General features: G+C 33.3%; 2 protein-coding genes across 4 annotated transcripts; both read right to left on the bottom strand.

The window, feature by feature from the left end:
* Nucleotides 1-191: 191 nt before the first annotated feature.
* Nucleotides 192-7,963, bottom strand: LOC136220027 (putative pentatricopeptide repeat-containing protein At3g16890, mitochondrial). Of its 3 annotated transcripts, none has more exons than XM_066007680.1 (5): nt 7,695-7,953; nt 3,154-3,225; nt 2,876-3,009; nt 1,789-2,014; nt 192-410 (listed from the first exon to the last, which is right to left on the bottom strand). In XM_066007680.1, exons 1-5 carry the CDS (start codon nt 7,849-7,851, stop codon nt 292-294), a joined length of 708 nt encoding a protein of 235 aa, XP_065863752.1. In that variant the 5' UTR covers nt 7,852-7,953; the 3' UTR covers nt 192-291. The 3 variants fall into 3 exon arrangements, with proteins under 3 accessions (XP_065863752.1, XP_065863753.1, XP_065863751.1); XM_066007681.1 differs by having other exon boundaries at nt 3,154-3,201; XM_066007679.1 differs by lacking the exons at nt 192-410; nt 1,789-2,014; nt 2,876-3,009; nt 3,154-3,225 and having other exon boundaries at nt 3,236-7,963.
* A 1,294-nt stretch (nt 7,964-9,257) lies between these two features.
* LOC136220024 (beta-D-xylosidase 1) lies at nt 9,258-22,676 on the bottom strand. Its single transcript, XM_066007678.1, has 7 exons — nt 22,245-22,676; nt 16,555-16,836; nt 14,981-15,150; nt 14,787-14,884; nt 13,357-13,707; nt 11,654-12,067; nt 9,258-10,167 (listed from the first exon to the last, which is right to left on the bottom strand). The coding sequence occupies exons 1-7, from the start codon at nt 22,653-22,655 to the stop codon at nt 9,554-9,556; spliced, it is 2,340 nt and encodes a 779-aa protein (XP_065863750.1). The 5' UTR covers nt 22,656-22,676; the 3' UTR covers nt 9,258-9,553.
* Between the last annotated feature and the right edge of the window lie 1,636 nt (nt 22,677-24,312).

Raw genomic sequence — 24,312 nt, 5'->3', positions numbered from 1 at the left:
TATTATTTTCAAATTTGTTTTAGTTATTGTGGTCATTTTTATTAATTTGTATATTTTTTTATTTTTATAATTTGTCAGTTAATTAATTTAAAAATATTAATATTAAATAGTTTACACGCCAATAATGAAAGTTCATCATAATTTTACAAAATACTACTAATTATAACTAACTGTAACAGTAAAGAAATATGAAAATAAAAATAAAAATCAAGTTCATTATTAATTTAAAAGTTTAACTATGACTAAATTCCGAACATAATTATCTTAATTTAAAGCATAATACATTAAGAATCAATGAAAAATTAAAGCATTTGCAATGATTCCGATGGCCATCACAGTAAGAATCTGCATGACGGTCTTGTATCCACTGTTTTCTTCAGCTTGAATGTGCTCGGCGACATCAAAATTACCTAAATCACATCAAAATTGGAATTTGTTACATTCAAGGAATTACTAGATTTTAAAAAATTTAAGCAAATTAATTATATTTATAGTCCTCCAATTATAGTAATGAAACAAAAAAAATCATAAATCTTTAAATTCTTAACAAAGTCACCGGTATCACCATTTAACTTTAACTTCATTCATGATCCATTTGTCTAGAAACTAATAAAACATCACGTGGATAGCTCATAAAAAAATTTCCAAGCAGATTTTTTTTTTTCTTTTATTTTCCACAGGGTGAATTTTTTTATGACAAGTCATCCACGTGACATCTGATACATATGTTTGCTTCGAATAGATCATGGCATAGGTAGAGTCAGAGGGGGAAATGGGGTGCCACCCGGCACTAATGTCACGGACCAAATATTTTGACAAGCAGACAAGGTGGATGCTTGCTGGTTAAGCTTGAATGTGGGATGTGGGACAACTATAATTAAGAGTACGTGTTATTTAGGTGCCGTTTTAAGGTGTGCATCTAAGCATTAAACTGGTTCAGGAGTTGTTCTCGCTTCCCTGGTTAGCTCATGGGAGGGTGAAAACCAGTAAGCATCGGAGACGGAAAATGATGAACCTCGGTAGTGTTGAAATGTTGGGGTGTCGCACGGGTGTTGCTTCTATGACAAATGGTATCAAAACCGATATTGTGCTAGCTGCATGCATACTCCAAACTCTCTTGTCGTAGTAGCGTTTAAATCCGAGGATATGGATCGCGCAAGTGGGGCTCTAGAACAGATTGAGACAAGCATGAGTAGGCAGTGACTTGCAGTGAAAAATTCGTCGAGCACTCTTCACCACGATGGTGTATCCAAAGAAGGAAGTCTACAAGCGGGTGCTCTAGAAAAATAGATAGGGAGATAGGGACGGGCACAAGTAGGTAGGGAATCATGCACTGATCTGGACTAACGAAGAAGTCATGCACAAGGTCGTTGCATTAATTGAGTGGGGGAAAATGTCACAGATCAAATGTCGTGACACGTAGACAAGGCGGATGCTTGGTGGTTGAGCTTGAATCTGGGATACAGAACGACTACTATTAAGAGTACGTGCTATTTAGATGCCGCCTTAGAGCGTGCATCTAGGCACTAAACTGGTTCTACAGCTACTCTCAGCTCTCCTGATGAGCCCATGGAAGGGCAAAAACCAATAAGCACCAGGCGCGAAAAAAACTGATCCTTGGGAGTGTCAGAATGCAGGGGTGCCGCTCGCGCGAAAACTCTGACCCCTGACACTAACCATGGGCAAAATCAAAGTTAAATAGCGATGACTTTCTCATTACGAATTTAAGATTTATAATATTTCCGTTTTATTTCTAATAGTTAAATGGAAAATAATAAAGAACTTTACCTCTTTCGGGGCCATAGCTACAACCCGCCTTGATTGTGTCTTTAATATCATGAACAGTGGCCTTATTGTAGAACAAGAAATGTTTCATAACATTTTCTAAACAGTTTAGTACCAAATGAGTCTCTGAAAGACAAGCTCCATTGCAGTATTGATCAACATATTCACTTGGCACATTCAGATTTCCAGCTTCTGTTAATCTATAGGATTCTTCACAGCTGCTGTAAATCTGTCATTTTTTACATAAAATTAACATCATTAGTTAAAGGACGCGATTACGACAAACAACTTTGCATATAATTTGATCTTTCAGCTTTGTTTTCTAAGTTCGCCAACACTAGACTTGTTCACAGGTCCAGATATTCACTCAGCCCGTGCCTAATGAGGCCAGGTTTAGAGAAGAAAAACACAATATTAGACCCGGCCGGATCTAGGTCAATCTATTTTTATATTAGGTGTGAGATTTATAAAAATAGGACAGTCTGACCCAATTCGACTTACTAATATATAAGGAGATGGGCCTATTTGGGCTTGAGATTTGATTTTCAAGCCTAACCTGGTCCAACCAGAGCTCACTTAAATTGATAGCGGGTTCGGATTGGACATGGGCTAAATGTTTTTAGATAGAAACAGTGAGACCCAGCTCATCCTGACACATAAACAGGTCTACTCAACACGCTAAATTTTTTTGGCCTCATTTTGATGTGCTAGGAGAGCGCCAAAACACCGTCGTTTTGGTGTTGGACGTTAAATAAAAACTAAAGGTGTTCAACCCATAAGGACTGGACACCTTTATTTTCTGCTGGGGATGCAAAGATTGGGAAGCCTGCTAGGGGGCTGATCATCCCTCATGAGTCGTGCCGAAGACTGGAGGGGCTTCAGCCTCCCAGCTAGGTTCGCTCCGGCTTCATATCCCAGGTATGCACCATTGATATGAGTAACTCTTTACATATTACTCAGTAGACTGAATTAAGCATTGGATGTCCGTCTCTAACATGTTCGGTGACCAAATTTTCGCATTTTCTCACTCTTTTATTCATGTTTCTAGAGTTCTAAAATGATCCTTGCATAACAGAAATCTGTGACTTACTTGTTTATCATTGAAACATAGCAACGCTTTGGCAACAATTTGAGCCGGATCGTCCCCAAATGTGCCACCACCTACAATGCCCGTGCCAACATTAGGCTCATCGCCTGCAACACTTCCCGTAAAAGGATCATATCCTACAAGCAGGAGTGTCAAAATGAGTTATCGCGTTATCTCATCTTATATTTTCCACATGATTATACACAATATAAATACAACAAAAGTATAATCATGTCAAACAGATTGTATTGTCGTTTCAGAAATTGACAGTTGTATCGTACCTGCAAGACCGGTGCCTACCCGAGGCACCTCTTCCTCATACGCATTCCCTGGAATAGAGATGTAGACAAAAACTAAAGGTAAAAGCAATAGTTTAATGGTGAGAGGAAATGCCATTGTAGAGAATACAACTGATATAAGAGAAGCCTAATTTTATATGGCACAACAGAATGTTCTAAACAATACTTTTGAATATTTTACAGTATAAAATTGATCAGAACAAGTAAAGAAAGCAGTTTGGTGAATTTGTTAGGAAAAAATAAATCAAGAGAGCTTTGTTCTAATTTTTGGGCAATTTAAAAAAGAAAGAGCAGTTGAAGTGCAAGCCAACAACTTTTATCTTCACAAGAATTTATTTCTATCTGCTACAAATCAAACGTAGAAAGAAATAAAGTTACTTTTACTACTCTTTTTGACCTCTTCATAAGATAGGTTGAGCCAGGTTAATAGGCTTACACTTAAAAATATTCAATTTAAACCCGGCTTGATCCGCTATTAATTTAGACAGCTCAGCTGGGTTTAGCTATGTTGCTCAGAAATTCTTCAGTGGCATTTCGGGGCTTTCTCTTTGTTTTGAAAACGGAAACTCCTAAAAACTAGTCCGACACGTTTCTGTACATATTGAAAATAGGAAACTGTTTCCATCGGTAACACAATGCAACTCTAATTGTAAATAATTGAAACTCTCTCTGTAGCCAGAACTTCTTAAACGTTGGTGATAATTTTTATTGCACAAGTCCGACTAGAAATAGACGGGCTAGACGAACCTAGCCAACCCGAGATAAATGTCATTTTCTCCTAATAAACGCAGATCGGGTGGATACTAAGCCCGTGAACACATTTACTTGTCAATAGGACCCGAGCCAAACTGAACTTTGACCTGTTCATGCTCGGGTTGGCACAAAGTGGACGAGCTTGAGCTCAAGCTCAACATTCTACTTGTGAGCTGCTCGTTTACTTGCTCATGAGCTTTACGCACGAGCAACTTATTAATTTTGTTTTGTTCATGAACTTTACTCGTGAACATCTCATTCTACGTAGTTTAAAACCTATAAAATTAAAGTTTCACACAAAAAAAACTACAAAGTTTTACATTTCCCCCTTTATAACATTACTATTATTAAAAAATAATCGAACCAAACTTGTTCACGAGCATGTTCATAAACATTGTAATTGAGCTTGTTCATGAACCTATAGCCGAGCCTGCTCATACGATTTTGAATCGAGTTTCGCCGTGCTCAAACTCAGCTCATTTGCTCATGAACCTATAACCAAACTCAGCTCATGAGCAACCCTACTTGTCAATTTCCTATTGCAGAGGAAATTAGTGTTTAGTTGGCAGCCTAAGTAATCCAAACTTACAAGCAAGTTCATTATAAACCAAAAAGTGACAACAGTAATTTTTCTCCAAATGGCAGCACAATCTTTCTCAACAAAAAATGCAGTCAAAGAAATGTAATATTGGGTTAACAATTGATCATAATACAAGGCATGACATCAGCAGGTTCAAACAATGTCTGCAAATCAGGATACAGAGGACACTTTTATTAAAAGAAACTGAGTTGTAAATGTGACAAAAACTATAAACTATCCTAAGTAATTCAACAGTACAGCCTCTGAATTGTCTAGAAGCAATGTTATTCTACCCCAAAAACTTCCATTAGATGCAACTATATGTTTTCCTTGAATCACAAAGATGGAAATGTACATTGCGGTACACGAAAACATGTAAACTTTTTAAGCAAAAATGGAGAGAGATACAGTCCGGTTGGATGTCGACAGTTATGGATCCAAGGGGGCTAGGGGTGGTTTGAGCACCTACTGATCACCGGAAAACTCTCTATAGAAGCTGTGTACAAAGCTCTTAAACTTTTTCTGCAAAAACACCAAAAAATATCAATTGAGCATCCATCGTATTACTAGGGAGCACCCCAAACACCTCCTTCCCTTGTCAGTAAATCCTGGATCTGTCGAAACACCTTCTGATGCAAATCTGCTTCACTGCCTAAGTTGAAACAAAACTGGTCTGGCAAGGTGGCATGTTACTGCTCACCATTTGAGCTGAAAAGCAGAAATACTCAGCAAGAAAACTTTCAATTCTTTATGCTTCCAAGCCCCAAAGGTCATTCTTCAAGAGTTCGTGCCGTTTAGTTCTTTTTGTAGTTATTTTTTGCTGTTTACTCCAAACAGTAGATGTAAGATGTTTGGTTAGGGTCGAGTAACAGCTGTTGATAGCTATTTTGGAAGGAAAATCGGCTAAATCTAGCCGCAACCAGCTAATAGCAACAACAAACAGTAAACAACAGCAACTGAACACGACAAGCTCTCCGTTTCTTTCTTCAATCCAAGTCTAACAACTGAAAGTGCATAACCCAGCAGGAAAAGGTTTAATCTTTGTTCTCTCTAGAGACGTGATAAGAACATCCGGGACAATAGTAGTTTGTTAATGCAATCCATTAACCAGTATGATGTTTTGTGGCTATGCCAGGCAGCAGCAACAACAACAACAAAGCCTTAGTCCTGAAATGATTCGGGGTCGGCTAACATGAAGCTGGAACTTATGAACCAAAATTAGCAGTGTCTTCTAATGTACCAACAGAATCTAACAAAATGCCTTTCTCACTGCACAATTTCGCAACTTCTCGGGCGTCTTCATGTTGACCTTGTTTAACCAGAGTGCCGAAAATCAAATTGCATATAAAGGAATCCGGTGCACAACCATTTGCTTCCATTGAGAAAAACATCTTCTTAGCTTCACTAAATCTATCTGACTCACAAAATAACTTGATAAAAGCACTATAAGTATAATTATCAGGACTCAAACCCAAAGATAACATCGAAACGAAAAGCTTTTCTGCATTCTCCACCTTCCCTACCCTACAAAAACTTTGGATGAGAGCATTGAACGAGAAAGTATCCGGACTTATACCATCCATTTGCATCTTCCTTAACAGTTTCATCGATCTCGAAACATCCCCTATGACACACAGACAACGGATCAATATATTGTATGTAAAGGTATTGGGAGAGACACCCCACTCAACCATTTCAGTGAAACAACCGAAAGCATCCTCGACCTGTTTTGCTCGACAAAGACCGTCGATTATTGTACTGAAAGTGAAGATATCCGGTCTCAATCCATGTTCCAAAAGCATTATCAGTAGTTCCCGCGATTTGCTTACTTCTCCCCGCTTGCAATGTCCACTAATAAGGGTATTGAAAGTAACCAGGCTAGGTTTGATGCCTTTACGATGCATCTCTTCGAAAAAACTTTCTGCTTTATCAATCATACCGACTTTGCATAAACAATCTATGACCATGTTATACGAAAAGACATTTGATAGATGTCCGTCCTTGACCATCTGATTGAAATACCGGTCACCCTCTATAGTTCTTCCCGCCTTGAATAAAGCCTCGATTAGAGCGAGATAATTGCAGAGGCTCAACTTGATGCCTTGGCCAGCAAATATGTCTAATATACTACATGTCTCGTTTAGATCAAAACTATTGATCAAACAATTCATGGTCATGTTAAATGTCGAATTGTCCGGTGAGTAACCGAGTCTCCCAAGCTTCCTCAGTAACAAACCAGACTCCCTAGCCATATTTTTATCAGACAAACAATAGAGTAAAGTATCGAAAGATAATTTCCGGAATACAGGCTGCCTTTCGATGAAATCTGTCGCTAGCTCAAATGCTTTACTTGATTCCACACATCTAAATACCCCATGGATGAACGATCGAATTGTAGCTTCGTTAGGACTCACCTTCTGAGTCTTCATTGTCTCTAAAATCCTAAAAGCTTCATCAACCCTATTTGCATTGAAAAACCCATCAATTAAGATGGTATACGTGAACACGTTAGGCGAATAACCGAAACCCTCCATCTGCTTGACTAACCGGAGTGCCTCATCGACTAAACCAGTCTTACAAACTCCATGAATAAGTATATTATAAGTAAACCTATCCGGCTTACAGTTATCCGCCGGCATTTGTTGGAACTTCAAATAAGCTAAATCAAGAGAATTAGATTTAACTAACGCATCAATCACTGCATTATACAATCTAGTACTTGGATTCATACCCAAAAACGAAATCTGCCCAAAAATTTCATCACAATACCTAGCTAATCCCAATCTTCCCCAACTACCAATCAAAACACAAAGCAAATCCTCATCTACTCTATAACCAGAACCCTTAATATCTTTAAGCAATTCAACAGACAACACAACAGGCCCTTTCCTGAAAAGGCAATTCGCTAAAACACCCTTAACGGATTGATTCTTTGTGAATAAGGGGTCAATATTCGAGACCCAGATATAAAATTTCAAGGAGTTCAAAGGATTTTCTTGATTTTGCAGTATACTAATTACAAATTGGGAATTTAAAATTACCCTATTTGCCTTCAGCTCATGGTTCAGCAACAAAAACCAGTCAAATTTTCTCGAGAGAATACGGGAAAAGTAAGGATGATCAACTGATTTGGGAGTGTTTGAGATTGAAACTGAATTGGGCCGAGAATGGAGTGAATAGGGAGTGTTACCTCTTACAGAAGGTTCAGCGTTGGTGAAATGATTCCGTTCAGATTCTGGCTCTGGAAGAAACGACGTCGGATTGAAGGAATCCGGTGATCGGGGAAGATGCTTGAGTGCTGATGATGTTGCCCTAGAAGTAGAAGAAGCTATAGCAAGGCCTCTCATTATGTTCACCTGCGGAATGCAGGAACCTGTTACTGAGAATGTTTATGCTAATGAATTTCAACAGAGGAGAAGGTTGAGTTGCAGGAAATCGGAAGAGTAAACGACTTTTTCATTCAAATGACGGAATATAATGAAAACGACGTAAAATTTAGCGTTTTGTTGAAGGATAAAATGGTAAATTACATTATTGGCAACTCAACTTGTATTTATTAACATTATGTCTAGGACTGTAAATGAGCTAAGCCACTCATGAGTGACTCGATAAAAGCACGGTTCGATTTGTAAAAATCTGCTTGTGAGCACGATTTATTAGTTCGGTTCCTAAACAAGCTGAGTTTGAGCAAACCAAAGCTCGGTTTGAAAGCTCGCGAGCAGGGTCGATTAAAATATTTACGAACAAATTTTAGTTTTGTAGAAAATTATATAGTTTTGTGTTAGTTTTTTTATAAATATCTAAACTTAATGATATTTCATTTGCTATTAGATCACTAACATAATAAATGAGTAATAGACGAACTATTTGTAAGCATCTTGTTTATTTATTCACGAACTTTACTTATGAGCTTGTTTATATGTACAATTAAATAGCTAGTTGCGAGCAAATTTGAGAAATATAATTAACGATTTACTCACAAATAATTCATGGTTAAATAATTTTCTTAATGAACCAAATTTAAAGAGAATTTTGGGCTCGAAACAAGCTCGAAGTTCGGCTCAAGCTCGTTTATTTTCTAATAAGCTGAGCCGAGCTTGACCAAGCCAAAACTCGGCTCGAGCTCGAGCTCAAGCTCGTTAAATTTATAGTAAGTCGAGTTTGAGCAGACCAAAGCTCGGTTCGGTTCGGCTTGATGTTTACTTGATATAAAAGTAAACTTTTTCACATGGTTCTAATCGAGTCGAGTTTTTAACTGCTCATGCTCCATTCAGTAAAAAATGGATGAGCTCAAAATCATGTTCGAAATCGGTTCATTAAAAAAAACTATTTGTCTCGAGTAGCTCATTTATTTGTTCTCGAGCAATTTGGAAAATCTATTCACGAACTTTTATGAGTTGCAATTTTTTCAGTTCAACTATTATTGTCTCATGATGTTAATCGTTTATTAATAGATATTAGTTGCTTTTTCCTTCAAAATAATTATCATAAATTGTTTTCCCTTCTAATTAAAACACTTATAAATCTGTTTGGTTTAACGGTTTATATTTACTATTTACTATTGTAGTAATATTCATTGTTTACTATTTGCTATTATTGGTACTCCGATAAAAGTTAATTGATTTTACGTTTGAAATGGCTATCAACAGTTGTTTTTTAATTTTAACTAAATATTCATATTCTATTGTTTGGAGCGAAAAAAAAAAACTCAAAAGAACTAAAAAGAAACATTAAATAAAATGAACACTGAAAATAATTCAAGCCCTATTCTTTCTTTCTTTTATTAATTTATTTATAAGAACATACAAAAGTTACAATCATAATACACAATTACATTTGCAAAAAAAAAAAAAAATACAAATTTCATTCACTCAATTTCCCCTTTTTTGAATTAAGTGAATACCCTTTTTTGTATTACATATAATCTAAACAACCCTTAGATTTATCAATCATTTTTTCTCTAAGTATGCAATTGTATATCACAATTATTTTTTATGCTTCAATTTCTACAAAATTAAAATAAAAAAAAGTGTCCAATTAATTAACTAATTAAACCTTAATCTCCTCTAAATTGGATTGAAGTGAAATAGAATGTTTAAGATCACCAAAATAAATATCATGATCACCAAATGGAATTCTTCTAATTCCAAATTGATCCACCACACTTAAATGTTTACAAACATTAACATCAACTTTCACCCTTTGTTTAGACCCAGCAACCAAATGAATTTTCTCAAACCCAATTAATTGTTTATTTGTTGACCATTTTGCCCCTGGAGGTGGGCTAGAAAAGACCAAAAGGGTATGAGTACCATCAAAGGAGCCAGTGTTTTTCACATCAATGTGAATAGGGAGAGACATGGAATTTGAATGGCAATTTGTGTGGGAAACCCTAATTGATTTTGTTGAAAGGGTAGAAGTGGAATTTGTGTGTTTTAGGGTGTAGAAATTGGAGAGAGAGAGTGATTTAGGTGGGAGAGATAGGGAGTGGGTGAAGGTGGTGTAGGATAAACCATGGCCAAATTGGTAAATTACATCACCTTTGTAGAATCTGTAGGTTCTACCTGGGTAGTCTTTTGATGGGTCGGGTCTTAGGCCCATTTCTGTCATTGGTACCTTGGCTAGGTAGCTTTCTGGATACCATGTCATTGGTAGCTTTCCACCTGGGAAAATAAAACATAAAGTTAGGTTTGAAATTTGGTTAGAATGTACCGACCGTTATTGAAGTTTGGAGTCGGTTTTATGAAGATTATTGGATTTCAGGTTAAATCTCCAAAAAGAGTTCTTAAACGGAATTATTCATTATCTGACAATGGTTGAGAAATAATTTCTTTAGAGTGAGTGTTTTTAATTCTGAAACTGTATTGCGCTTAAGGTGCCGTAATGAGACGATTACAGCGATGCATCTGCCATAATGTGACTATTATGGTGGTGACCCGCTGTAATGGTCCGAAATTCAAAAGCAACTCTTGGACTATTACAGCGGATCCACCACCATAATGGGTTGTTTTTAACTTCGGGATGAAAAACAAGTCCATCAAAGAAATTATTTCTTAATTATTATCAGGTTGAGAATAATTTCCTTAAAATACCAATTTTTGGGGTTTAGTCTTGAACTTCATTGTTCTAATACATCTTTAGCTCTATGTAATTGTTTAGAAAAATCAAATGTCATTTTATTCTTTAAAAACATCGTATTTACCTCCTGAACTTGATGAAAGTGATCTATTCACATCCTAAGATCAACGTGGTTGAGTAAGGGGAGATTTTGAACAAGTTGATTTTCGTACACTTTAACCAAGTTCAAAAGGTCAATATATTATTGTAAGAAATTTTAGGGGCAAAAAGGTTACTTAAGAAAGTTGAGAGATTTAATAGATCAAATTAAACGAGTTCAAGAGATAAATAAGACGTTTTCAAAGTATGGGAGACATTTAGCTTTTTTAGATAACTACAAGGGGATAAAGATATACTAAGTGGACTTCATTTCTTTTAATGAAATCATTAAACTTGATACTTGAGTCACTCCGACGATTTTGTGCAGAAAAACTCATTGTGAACGCGACACAATTACCTTTGAAATCTTTCGAATTAATGGCGAAATGATTTCTAAAGTTGCTAGTCAGGATTAGTTTAATTTAAATCGAAATTTAGTTATCAATTCTACCCTCAATTTGATAAATTTTGACAAATTAACTTAAATTAAATCAATTTTAATATCTAAAATTTGTAAATTTTAGGCTACTTTGTCTAAATTTAACAACTTGAGAGTTGAGTTGATACCTAAAAGTTCATTTGAGGTCAAAATGGTCCCAGAAGTTGGCAGGAAGGTTAATCTAACTCAAAACAAAGTGTAGGTATCAATTCAGCTCCGAATTGACAAAAATTGACAAATTTGCTCAAAACCAATAGGTTTTAATATCTACAATGGGTCAAATTTAGACTAATTTATCAAGTTTTGCCAATTTCGGAAATGAGTTGATACCTAAACTTCCATTGAGGCTAAACTGGCTCTACATGCCAACTTCAGGAGCTAATCAAACTCAAAAACCGACCGAACTTGACCCCCTAAACCCGATCCTTTCCACTCAAACCAACCTTAACTAACAAAAACATCAATCATTTAATCAAAATCTAAATTCTTTTTACCTGGATTAGTAGTTCCAAAAAGAACATCAGCAATAGCAGCACCACCAGCTTGACCAGGATACCCAACCCACAAAATAGCACCAATACGAGGATCATTTTGAGCAAATGAAACATCAATAGGACCACCACTCATTAAGACCAATATTGTAGGACCTCTAGATGCCCTAGCTACCCTTGTAACAAGTTCTTGTTGATGTCCAGGTAAAAATAGCCCTACTCTGTCCCTAAATTCTGCCTCTATTGATTGATCAAGTCCCATTATTAGGACAGTTGCATCAGCATTCCTTGCTGCTATTTCTGCTGTCCCAAATTGGTTGTTCAGATCACAACCCACATTTGAACACCCTGGATGATGACTTGTTTTTGCATATCTGCTTATTCCTTGTAGAGGAGTTGTGTATCCGCATGCAATTCCTGCATCGAAACGATGTTTGAAAGTAAGTGAAAGTGTGTGAAAGTGTGTGAAAGTAAGTGAAAGTGTGTGAAACTAAGATGTAGTAGTTTAAGTTGTAAAATGACACGTGATGTTAATGTGCTTTGCGGGAAAATTAGTTAGAAGGAGCGAAGGGTTAGCTTTGTGTATAAATACGGTGAACTTTTATGTTTTGAATATAGAGAATCATTTCGGTATTTATTCTTATTCTGAATATTTAGTTATATTCGAAATCATTTTACTGGTGGTAAGTGTCAATTTGATTCTCGTTTTTGTAGCTCATTTTTATTGTTATAAAGTGTTAGTTTAGAATGAGATATGTTTGTGGATCGGGTTGGCCGGATTTAACGGATTTATATCTAAAAATGCTCAGTCTAAGCCCAACCCACTAGAGCTATAAATGAACTAAGCCAAGCCGCTCATGAGCGACTTGGCTTTCAACTCAATAAAAAGTCAATCGTGTTTGACTCGATTTACAAACAAGCCAAGGTTGAACATGGCGAAACTCGGTTTGAAAGTTCTCGAGTAGGCTCGGTTATGGACAAGTTCGATTATAATGTTAATGAACACGTTCGTTAACAAGCTTGGTTCGATTTTCTTTAATAATAGTTTTTCTATAAAGAGAGATATAAAATAACATAGTTTTGTATTGAAAAAATTTCAAATAAAAATAATTAATGAGTTGTTCTTGAATAAGCTTGTGAACAGCTCATGAATATGATGTTTAACTTCAGTTTGAGCTCATTAATTTTTTAATGAGCCGAGCATAAACAGGCCAAAACTCGTCTCAACTCGACTTGATTACAACCTTACAACCCACTATAAATTTAGGCAGATCCGGAAAGGTTAAGTTAGGGTTTGAAATTGTGTGCATAAGTTCACCTTAATAAAAATAAATATATATTTTAATATAAAAATTAAAATTTATACTTACCAATAAATATAAGTATTTATAGTATTTAACAAAATCCACACTAAAATAGGTGAGTTTAAGTAATCAAGCTTAATATTTTCTTTTGTACAGCCTGATCATTAGATATGGATTAGATGGGTGCCCGAGCCTATGAACATATCTAGTTAGTTAGGATTGAAAAACAACTGCTAATAGCTAATTTTAGAAGGAAAATCAGTAAAGATCTATCAACTACCCCGTCAAAGAACAAACAATTAACAACAAACAAACAAAAACTGTTAAATTAAACCAAACAGGCCCAAAATCACTATTTTCTAACAATATTGAAAAAGCAGAGCTAGGTGTAACCAAACGTACCAGCATAATTTCCAATCATGGTTTCGGTAACATCAGAGTTGGGCCCGATGACTGCAACAACACGGTGACGGGTTCTGGATAAAGGAAGGGCTCGACCGCGGTTTTCGAGGAGAACAATACCTTGACGGGCTGCCTCGAGGGCCAATTGCTGATGGGCCGGAGTGCAAACATCCCTTGGGCCCAAGTTTCCATAAGGATGGGCCGAGGGCTCACCATCAAACATGCCTAATCTCATTTGAACTGTTATCGTATTAACTAAGGCGTTGTTTACATCTTCTTCAACTAGTAGCTTTTTCCTTATTGCATTCTCTGTGTGGATTGCCAAAAATGGCCCACAATCCAAATCTAAGCCTGCATTATTACACAAAAATAAATTGGGGTTAGTGGTCTATTTAGTTTTATTTGGAAATATATAAATACATAGGCTAAATTACACTCATAATTTTTAAAATATACCGTTATTAACATTATAGTTGTTTTATCGTTTGTCCGGTTTCTCGATTCGAGAATCGCCAGACACCTTTTAGATGAATATTCTTCCAATAAAAGCTTCTACGTATGCTGAGACTCGAACTCCAAATCTAGCTTAAGTGATTTGAGGTCCTTAACCATTTAAACCAGTCTTAATTGGTAATATTATAATTTTTTAATTTCATTTTTTTAACCTAAAAATCCTTCAACTTTATATCATTGTAACATTAAGTTTAATTAACAAAAAAATAGTTAAAAATGTAATAAAAAATGATGATCTGAGTGTAAGTTTGACTATATAATTCACTTTTTTTTATTTATATCAAAATAAATTATGAATAAATACTTTATATGGATATATTAAAGAAACAAAATTTAAAAGTAAAATGTAAAGGAAGAATTATACGAGGATAAAATAGATATTTAACTATAATTTAGGATGATACTAATAAAAAAAAAAGTTAATGATGTACTCAAACTTGTTTAGATTATTATTTCATTAGTTATTTAACAACATCAAAATGGGGTTCTTTGCGGGAATTATAACCAATTTAGTAATGGTTTGGAAATAATTTTTGAGAAAATGTTTTTAAGGCACTGTAATGGAACCATTATTATGATTGGACTACTAAAATGGATGTTGTGGGTTCCAAAGAGTTGCAAGACCCATTACGACGGTCCTATTGCCGCAATTGTTTCATAATGGCACCTTAGGCACTGTAATGAGTCTATTTTAACCAACCAGTTAAAAACAACCCCTTTCAATAAATCATTTTCTAGTCATTACCAAATTGAGAATAATCCCCAAAGAGCTTCATTTTTTATTTAATACCAAAATTTTGTTAATTTGAATTTTAATGTTACAGTAATGCATAATTCAAATTTTCTTTTTGCTAAAGATGAAGTATTAAAAATTATAATATTAATAACACTATAGTTCTAAGTATTTTTTTTTTTACCTGCTTTGATGGTGGCAGCAGCAGCCTCTTCTGGTGTTGAAGTGTAGTGTTGATTATCAAATAAAACCCCAACGGAGTCACAATCTGAAACAATATATCTGCCATATATGTATGTATACAATACACCAATTAAAATAATTAATTGGAGTTTTAATTCGGTAGGTTCAGATTCATATTAGTAAGATGAAACTTACCCATTAAGATGCCATTGACCTCTGATTGTGTTTTTTAAAAGATTAGAGTCAGCACAAGTTGGTTTTCCGTTGACTTGATTGTAAGAACACATAACACTAGCAACATTTCCGTCCACCACACAAGCCTTGAATGGCACATCATATGTATCCTCTAAGTCTTGTTTGCTTACCTGTATACGAGAATACGATTTACAGAAATAATTTGCTTAAAATGACTCGTTTGATATAATTATTATTTTTATGACATTTATATATAAAACACAAATTTTCTAACCTCTAAAAATAGTAGGGCCTAATTTAAATCCGGCCCATTAGACATGAACCCAAGCGGATATCTATAAAATCCCCTCTTATTTATACACATTATAAATAATCAAAACATCAAATTTGGAATTAATAAAAAGTATTTGCCTTATATTTGTTTTAAAACATTTGAAACATTACTAGTTAATCTCAATCAGTGGTCAATAAAAACACTGTCTGAATCACCTAAATCCGCCTAACTGCTCAAAATTAAGAATCCGTTTTAATTTTCCCTACTTAGACCTCTTGAGCATTCTTTTTACCCTCTAGCCATTTTCGGACACCTAGGGCCCACATAGAAGCTGCATAGGGTTTCCTAGAGGCCGATTAGAAAAAATATATATTTTTATTTTATCATAATTCACTTTTAAACATTATCGCATGATGTTAGTGAATTGTTTTTCAACTATATATTACATTTTTAATTATATTTGTATAATAATTTTTCATTAATAAATAAAAATTAAAAATGTAATTAATTCGTGATTAATCTTCAATTAGTTCCCACTAACAATGTCCGCTTCAACTAGTTCCTCAAAACCATGTCCGCCCGATTAGCACAGAGCGTTTTTTATAGTTTTGATCTCACTATTAGGTGTCCTAATTATAGTGGTACAGACCCATTTGATGACTGATAATGAAAATGGTAATAATCAACAAAGGGTGCCCAAATTGCATTGCTCAATAATGATAATAATGATAGTATATAATTATTTAGACATGTCATTGTATTTGTTGCGTGAAGGCAATCACAAAATAATAATAATAATAATAATAATTTTTAGTATATAGTTTGGGCATGCAATTTCATATCTATACTTTCTTTTTCTTAAACTAATTAAAGAATTTCATATCTATACTTTCTTTTTCTTAAACTAATTAAAGGAAGTTGTATAGTCAGAGTCACTAATCAAATTCCTAATACATCATTATCATTACCAAATAATTCTAACTTTTTATTCTTTTCTACTATGCATGTATACTATAGCTATATCTAATGATTAGACACAAAGGCCCCGTTTGTATACTGAAAAATTTTATGCACAAAATTATTTTTCTAATTTTTAGGTGTTTGTTTACTTAGAAAATTAAATCAACTGAAAATTTTAGGTTTATCAACAGTAAAATTTATGACGAGGTTGAAATAAATATTTTTTTTAATCAGTATTTGTTTATTTAGTAATTAGTTATTTTTAGATCTTACATACCAACTTAATTATTATGTAATTATTATGACGAGGTTGAAGTAAATTTATCTAGAAATTTCTTACCTTAGCATTAAAGTGGTAACGGTCCACGCCATTCCAATTATCAAGATCATAAGCTGTGTAATGTTTGCAACAAGCAGCAACCTTCAATTTGTTACCTCCGGTGATACTTTGAAGTCCTTTAACATAGCTGGCGGCGTATCTTCCGGCCACAACAGGGTCTTCACCGGGAGTTTCTTGGCCTCTTCCCCAACGGGGATCACGAAATATGTTAACATTTGGACTCCAATATGTCAATCCTGCCACTCCTCCATTATACATTGCTCTTGCTTCATCAGACACTACCTGCTCACAAAAAACGAATTATATTAAGGATATTAGTTTTTAGTGATAAGACGAATTTTTATTTCTACTGATGTCAGTACTTGAATTATTGATTTTTGTTGACGTAATATATTAAGTTTATAACATGTTAATGACGAGTCACAAAATCCTACAGTTCCATTTTCCTTCATGTTCATCAATCGGGAATCAAAAAATTCATCATTTCAACAAAATTCAATACTGTTTTATCAGTGTGTAGAATACGTTATCTATTTTACACTGTTATCTATTTTACACTGAAAAACAACATATTCCAGTACTTAAAATGAATAAAACTATGTATTTGTTTGATCATGCAACAACTAATATCTACTACATATCAGCAACAACAAATAGCAAATAGAAACAGCCGAAACAAACAGGCCTATAATGTTGTTTTAAGGATTTTCACCGTAATCAGTAAAATATTAATTAAATTATCGAAAAGACGAATTTACCCTTAATATCTCCCGTTTTTACTTTTCCCCTAATATTATATATAGAGTAGGTTGAATTATTAATTTTTGGTAGTTAATCCATCCATATTGTGATAGATTACCAATGCTAATTAACACAACTTTCTAGAACAAAGTATAGTAATTAATCTATGTAAAAATTTCATAATCCCAAAATTAATTAGAAAATTATAATTCCATAAATGTAACTTGACGTGATTAGATAGAAAATTTGAGAAAGCATTATTTTTTGATCTTTTCTCATTTAAATTAATAATTTTCATTTCACTATCTTCCATAAAGAAACAATAAAATCAGAAAACTCCAAGCAGAAAAAAGAAAAAATATAAATAAAAATAAATTTGTAAGAGTAGATGAGTTTCGAAATCTCCACCAAATATTTTTGAGAAAATGACATCAACATTAGTCCAATTTTCATACACAAACTATGTATAAAAATTCTAAAATATACCTCTCATAATTAAGATAAGGTAGGGAGAATCATTCATTAATAAATAAATAAATAAACAAAACATATATTTTAATTAAAGATTTTTTAGGATAGTTTTGCCATATTACTCGGTTTAAGACTGGTCAGACACTTTTTAGATCCATTCTCTATCAATTAAAGTTTTTTGTGCACGCTAGGTCTTGAATTCGAGACTTGAGATCTTTAACCACTCAAACCAATCTTAATTGATTATATTAATTAAAGATTTAAGATTGTTAATTAGTAATTAGTATGTGTAGACTTATTTATGCCTAGGGATCTAAGTTGAAATCCTCTAGAGTTGGTGGAGTTGTAATCATCTCAACCATTAATTGCAAAATGAATGGATGAGATTTGATTGATCAATAAATGACTAATTACATATTAAAATTTATCAATTAAATCTCATCCATTAGTTTTGCAATTAATGGTTGAGATTACAACTCCACCAACTCTAGAGGCTTTTTAACTCTAGAGGATCCCTACACCTTATTTATGGATCGAGGTAACTTGGATCTCATCAACTTATGTATAAAAAGACTCAGCTAAAGTCCAGTTTGACCCGTTAACAATTGAATTGGGCTCGGTGAAAATCGAATTCCGAACCTGGACCAAAGAAGTCACCCTTTTAATAGGTAGGACAATTCCATCAAATTTTTATAAATTCAAAAGTCCAACATAGAAAAGAGTGTTTGTTTCCTTAATTTTCTCCTCGTGTTTGTCTTTTCGTATTAAAAATGAGAGTTTTAAGTGTTTAGTTAGGGATAATTTCCCGATAATAGATAATTTCTGCTTCTCCAACATCAAACAACAAAACTAAACAGGTAAAAAACGAGCTCTAACTCTAACAAGTCTAGACTGAAATAGCTTAATGTTATTTTTGTATGTCTAAACTCAATTCATTGAATGCGAGTCTGGACGGGATGGCCCATGAATAGATCTAGTAATCTATATAGGAAAAAAAAAAAAGGAAACCTTAAAATAAAAAATTAAATAAGGTAGGAGGGATAATTGATTAATTAGTTAGTGTTGCTAGGAAACGTACAAAACTAATATTCTAATTCAATGTTAGCATCATAATGTCAATTCAGATTAACAACTTTATGTACAACAAGGTGGTTGCAGTTAATTAATTATTACTTCTGATAAAAAAAATGGCAAAAAGCATTTTGAGGCCCCTGATCTTTCATTGTTTGGTGCATTAAACCCTCGATCTTTTATTTAGACACATTGAGCCCCTGATCTTTCACCATTTGGTGCATTAAGCCCTCGATCTTTCATTTAGACACATTGAGCCCTTAATCTTTCATATATGGGTGTATTAGGTCCTTCCATAAATCAATTAATATATAGGTTTATTAAGGGCATGTTTGGTGTGACAACAAATGATGTTCTAAAAATAACAAATTCTAAAATAAAAAATATATCATACAAATTAATAAAATAATTTAAATAAAAAATAAAAAATTTATTGAACACAATAAAACTTTGTTTTTCGATAATTATGTTCTAAAAATAAAAATAATGTTAAAATTGAAGCACATTTTGTGGAAATAAGAAGTGTAATTTTATCAATAACAAGTAACTACAAACAACTGTTCATGAAAAGAGCTTTTCGTGAAAAGCTCCAAAATGTTGCAGTGTCCAGAGAAAATGTGAAACGCTGCAGTTATATAAACCTAACCAAACATGCCCTTAATAAACCTATATATTAATTGATTTACGAAAGGGCCTAATACACCCATATATGAAAGATCAATGGCTCAATGTGTCTAAATGAAAGATCGAGGACTTAATGCACCAAATGATGAAAGATCAGGGGCTCAATGTGTCTAAATAAAAGATCGAGGGCTAATGCACCAAACAATGAAAGATCAGGGGCCTCATGATGCTTTTTGCCAAAAAAAATTAATTAATTACATTTACCATACAAATATAGTTTAATGGGTAAATTACACACATGGCTATTGAACTTTATTCATTTTTACGATATACCCTCTAAATTTCATGATGTAATATAAAAATCACTTAACTTTTACGGTTTTTAATATTATGGTCAACTAACGCCTCAAAATAACCATTGACGACCTAAAATTAAAATAAAAAATTTAAGAATTAACGATATTTAAAACAACTTTAATTCTTCAAAATTTTCAACTGGAGGTCATTTAGTATTGTTTGATTAAGAGAGATAAAGTAGACTTTTAGAGATGGAAAGCCTAAGAACTTGTGATTTTTTAAAATAAAAAAATGGTTTCATGATAAATGTCGTTATAAACAATTTTAATTCTTGAACATTTCCATTTTGAAATCGTTAAAAGTTATTTTGAAACGTTAATTAAAGTTTATTAGTCATAATGTTAGAAACCGTAAGTTTAGCCGTTCTTATGTTATGCGATGAAGTTAGTGATTATATTGTAAAAATGAATAACATTCAGTGACTATAGATGTAATTTACCCAGCTTAATGGATAATTATATTTTGACGCAATATACGAATTTCGATTTTTTAATTAAATATATAATTCCCTCAAAACATTAAATATATACTTCCAAAAGTGAAATCAGACGTCAACTTCACATGTCTAACCAAAATCTTTCCGTTAAAAAACTAATATTGAACCCAATTGCAAATTAGCCTACTTATAATTTATATATATTAGTATAAATTTTTTTTTTATAGGATATATTAGTATCAATTATTACAAAAGAAATAACTAGATTTTATAAATTAAGCTAAAAGTGAAATTTTATTTTTTCCCATATAAAAAATCATTTCTTTTTTGTTAAAAAATTTTACATAAATGAAATTTATAAAAAGATTCTAACAATGATATATCGATAAGTTTTATAATGATCTTGATTTACATAAAACGAAAACTTAATATATATGAATATTAGCGGAGCTAGGAAAAAGTATTTGAGAGTGCTATTGTCGTACTTTTATATTCTCGTTTAGTCGATGGATTCTAGTAATGCAACAAATCCTATACACCCCTCACTCTCAAAATTTTATTACGAGTATACAGTCTTCACAACGACTCCACATACATTTTAAGACACATGTCATTTTATCATAAAAACAAGAGTTAATACACATATATGCTATTGTGTTTATATATTTTGGCACGAATGCTAATATATTAAACAAACAGTCAAATATACTATTGTAATTATTAACGATAAACAAATATACATTTATTATGCTAAATAAACTCACCGTTTAAATAATGGTATATTTGTTTATCGTTAACAATTACAATGACATATTTGATTGTTTATTTGACATAAGTGGAGTAGAAGGTAAGACGGAGATGATGTGGAAGTATTTTTTGTGTTTTTGAAAATTATGAGAATATATTTAATTGTTTATTTGATATAACCGCATATATAACCATTCCGACAATATATGTATAAACTCCAAAAACATAAACCTCCTCTCACACACTACATATTTTATAGGGTGGGGCCTATGTGTACCAACTAAAAAGAAACCTACAACAATGGTGAAATAGGACTAATAGAAAATATGGAATATATGTTATATGGTAGGTGGTCCACGGTGGAGCTATGGTGGCGCACGCCTAGGTATGGAACTACCAGCTTTCCCACCCATACTTTACTCCATTCAAAAGCTTTTTTTTTACCTTTTTTTATTTATTTCCCTGTTTTTTTCCAATTTATAGTAAATTCCTCTCTTAATTTTTCAAACCCACTCCACCAGATATGCACCTAAATAATTATATATAATATAATATTAAATTCTTTTAAAACCCGCATAATTAAATTGTTATTGTTAGTTGATTTTTCTATTAAAAACAATTATTTTTAATTTTTATCAAACATTTTTTTTCTTTTATAATTGGACGACAAAGAAAACAAAATTAAAAAATGAAATCAATTAGACACTTAAATTGTCAAAAAAATTCAAATTCTAATCATTTAATTCATCTTATACACTCTGGAAGCTCAAAGCTTATTTGCAAGTAAAAATTTATGAGAAATTATATGTTGAAGTAAATCTCGAGTTTACTTATCAGCTTAAATTTTATATTACAAATTGATTTCTTAACGGAATATTAAAAGTGGAAATCTCTTTTCATTAGAGTAGATTCTATCTAATGTTTGACTCATCATGTTATTAAACAATTTAAAATGACATGTCACAATATAATCATTAATATATTAAAATTATATAATTAATTATTTATATAAAATTTTAGAATTTAAAAAATAAATTTGAAATCTCAAACTCAAAATAAAGAGAAATTCTACAATGAATGAAACCAGTAATGATCCCTCACATCAGCGGTTGGAATGTGATATCATCTGAATGGATGAAACCAATAATGGTTCCGGTTGTTATAGAAATTTTTCAGAATCCGGTAAAGGGGTTCCGGCCTAATTTTTAATTAAAATATAAATAAAAGAAAGAAAAAAACTGACCCGTCCGATTTGTTCCCAAAGAGATTGATTAAAAGAAGCAGCGGTAGTGATGACTTGAGGGAAGCTAGTGGCCCCAGGAAAGGCCCCACCAAACTTAACACCAGGGCCCACATTAGAAACACCATGAAGAGCTTCAGACCACCATTCATAGCCTTGAATCCCAAGCCTAGGCACTGAGATTGCATTATTAACAAGCAATCTTATTTTCTCCTGCAATGTCAGCCGTCCGATTAAGTCCCTGGCTCGGACATGGATTGGCAAGTTCACTCGGCAGAATCTCAGATTTCTCGTCACTCCGTTTCTCGGGTCGCAGGCGAATGGCGGCCGAGCTTCTGAAATGGTAGCCAAGAAGAAAAAGAAGAAGAAGAGAAGGAGTGGAAATATTTGGGTGTTTTTGGTTTTGGTAGCCATGATTGTGTGTTTTGTATTGGCATGTGAAGTGAAGTGTGCTATTTATATACGGAAATTTTTAAGGTTTTGTTTTTTTGGAACTCTATTATTAATTAGTAGTCTACTGTGGAATTTTTTTTAGAGTAATCCTGTATTATTTTACTCCTTGGAAATATATGGGACCAGCCTAGTATTTTTCGGTTCGGTTTTTCGGTTTTATATGGTTTTCGATTTGATTTTTTCATATTTTTTTCCAAACCGATTCAAATATGGAAATACATCTAAAATTATAAACCGATGTCAAACCTAAGTGTAAAAAAACCAGAAAACCGAATTGACTTGGTTTTCTTTTAACCAAATAATGCACAATCCTATGATATAATAAAAAATGGAGATTACTTGTCTTCTTAGGATGACTAGTATCACTTACCTTGTTTTTTTTTGTGCTACAGGGTTTCGTCCCCTCCATTAAGATCAAAAAATAAAAAATGGAGATCTTTTTTTATATATAAATAAGGGAGTATGTATTTTAGGATTATTTTATAAATGAGGAATTTTACAAATTGAAATGTATATCGTAACAGTAAACAGTAGGTAGAAGAAAGAAAAATTCCCACTAAACCCGGATGTGATTCGAACCCATGACCTCCCAAGGCATAGGTAAGCTCTCAACCACTAGGCTAAAAGCTTCACCACTGTTTTAGTATATGTTAATTTAAACAATTTGAAGAAACTAACGAGATATCATATAAATTTAGATACTAAATTTAGATTACCTTCTTGATATATTAAACCTAATATTTTTATTTTTTTTTCAATAATATCAAATAGATATATGACATATGATATAATATTTGGTTGCTTTTTTGTTTTTGGAAGGATGGTTGCCTATTTTTCATTCTGTTTGTTTAGTCGCTTTTAATTAAATAAAGCTGACTAAAAGACTATCTATAAAACTATATAAATATTAAATCATTTATCCACGTATTTCAGATCATTCTCTTTGGTTTTTTTTTTTTGAAATAAGAGGTTTTTTATTGGCTGATATCAGCATGAATAAAAGAATACAAAAAAGGAGGAGCGACCAACCACTCACTACGAACAGACGGAGAATTGACCGCTCTAGCTAAGCTATGAGCCGCACAATTCGCTGAACGTTTTACAAATGAGACAGAGACATTAACCATCTCGTGAATTAAAACTAAACAATCACCTATAATATCATAAAAGTATGAACAGTATTGAGTTTTCTGATTTATAGCATTAGCCACAACCAAGCAGTCGGTTCGAATCTCGATATCACTAAAATTCCTCCCTTTTAACCAGGACAATGCCTCCTTCACAGCCAACGCCTCAGCAACAGCAGGCTCAAAAAAACCATCCAACCCTCCATGTTTTGCAAAAGAACATATACCATTATGGTCACGAATCAAAAAACCATAGGAGCAATATCCCTCCTCTTTAAAAACACCAGCATCACAATTACAAGCCAATTTACCTTCATCAGGTCGAGCCCATCTGTTCGACCACACAGCCGCCGACGTTACACAAGAATGACGCAGTTTCTTTGCTAACGTCCACTCAGAAGCATCCTTAGCAGCGGTTTCAATTAAAACACAAGGAGAAACACAATTCTTATCCCAGACCTGACAATTCCTATTTTTCCATATACACCAAA

Source organism: Euphorbia lathyris, chromosome 2 (assembly GCF_963576675.1).
Source record: "Euphorbia lathyris chromosome 2, ddEupLath1.1, whole genome shotgun sequence".
Lineage (NCBI taxonomy): Eukaryota > Viridiplantae > Streptophyta > Magnoliopsida > Malpighiales > Euphorbiaceae > Euphorbia > Euphorbia lathyris.
Note: the sequence above shows the minus strand (reverse complement) of the source record. Positions and strands in the feature narration are given on the sequence as shown.

Excerpts from the sequence above, each read along its gene's own strand:
- LOC136220024 (XM_066007678.1), bottom strand. The coding sequence starts at position 22,655 with ATGGCTACCAAAACCAAAAACACCCAAATATTTCCACTCCTTCTCTTC. Across the intron at positions 14,885-14,980 it reads GGTCAATGGCATCTTAATGG|ATATATTGTTTCAGATTGTG; the intron begins GTAAGTTTCATC and ends CATATATGGCAG. Across the intron at positions 13,708-14,786 it reads TGCTGCCACCATCAAAGCAG|GCTTAGATTTGGATTGTGGG; the intron begins GTAAAAAAAAAA and ends GTAATAATGCAG.
- LOC136220027 (XM_066007679.1), bottom strand. The coding sequence starts at position 7,851 with ATGAGAGGCCTTGCTATAGCTTCTTCTACTTCTAGGGCAACATCATCA.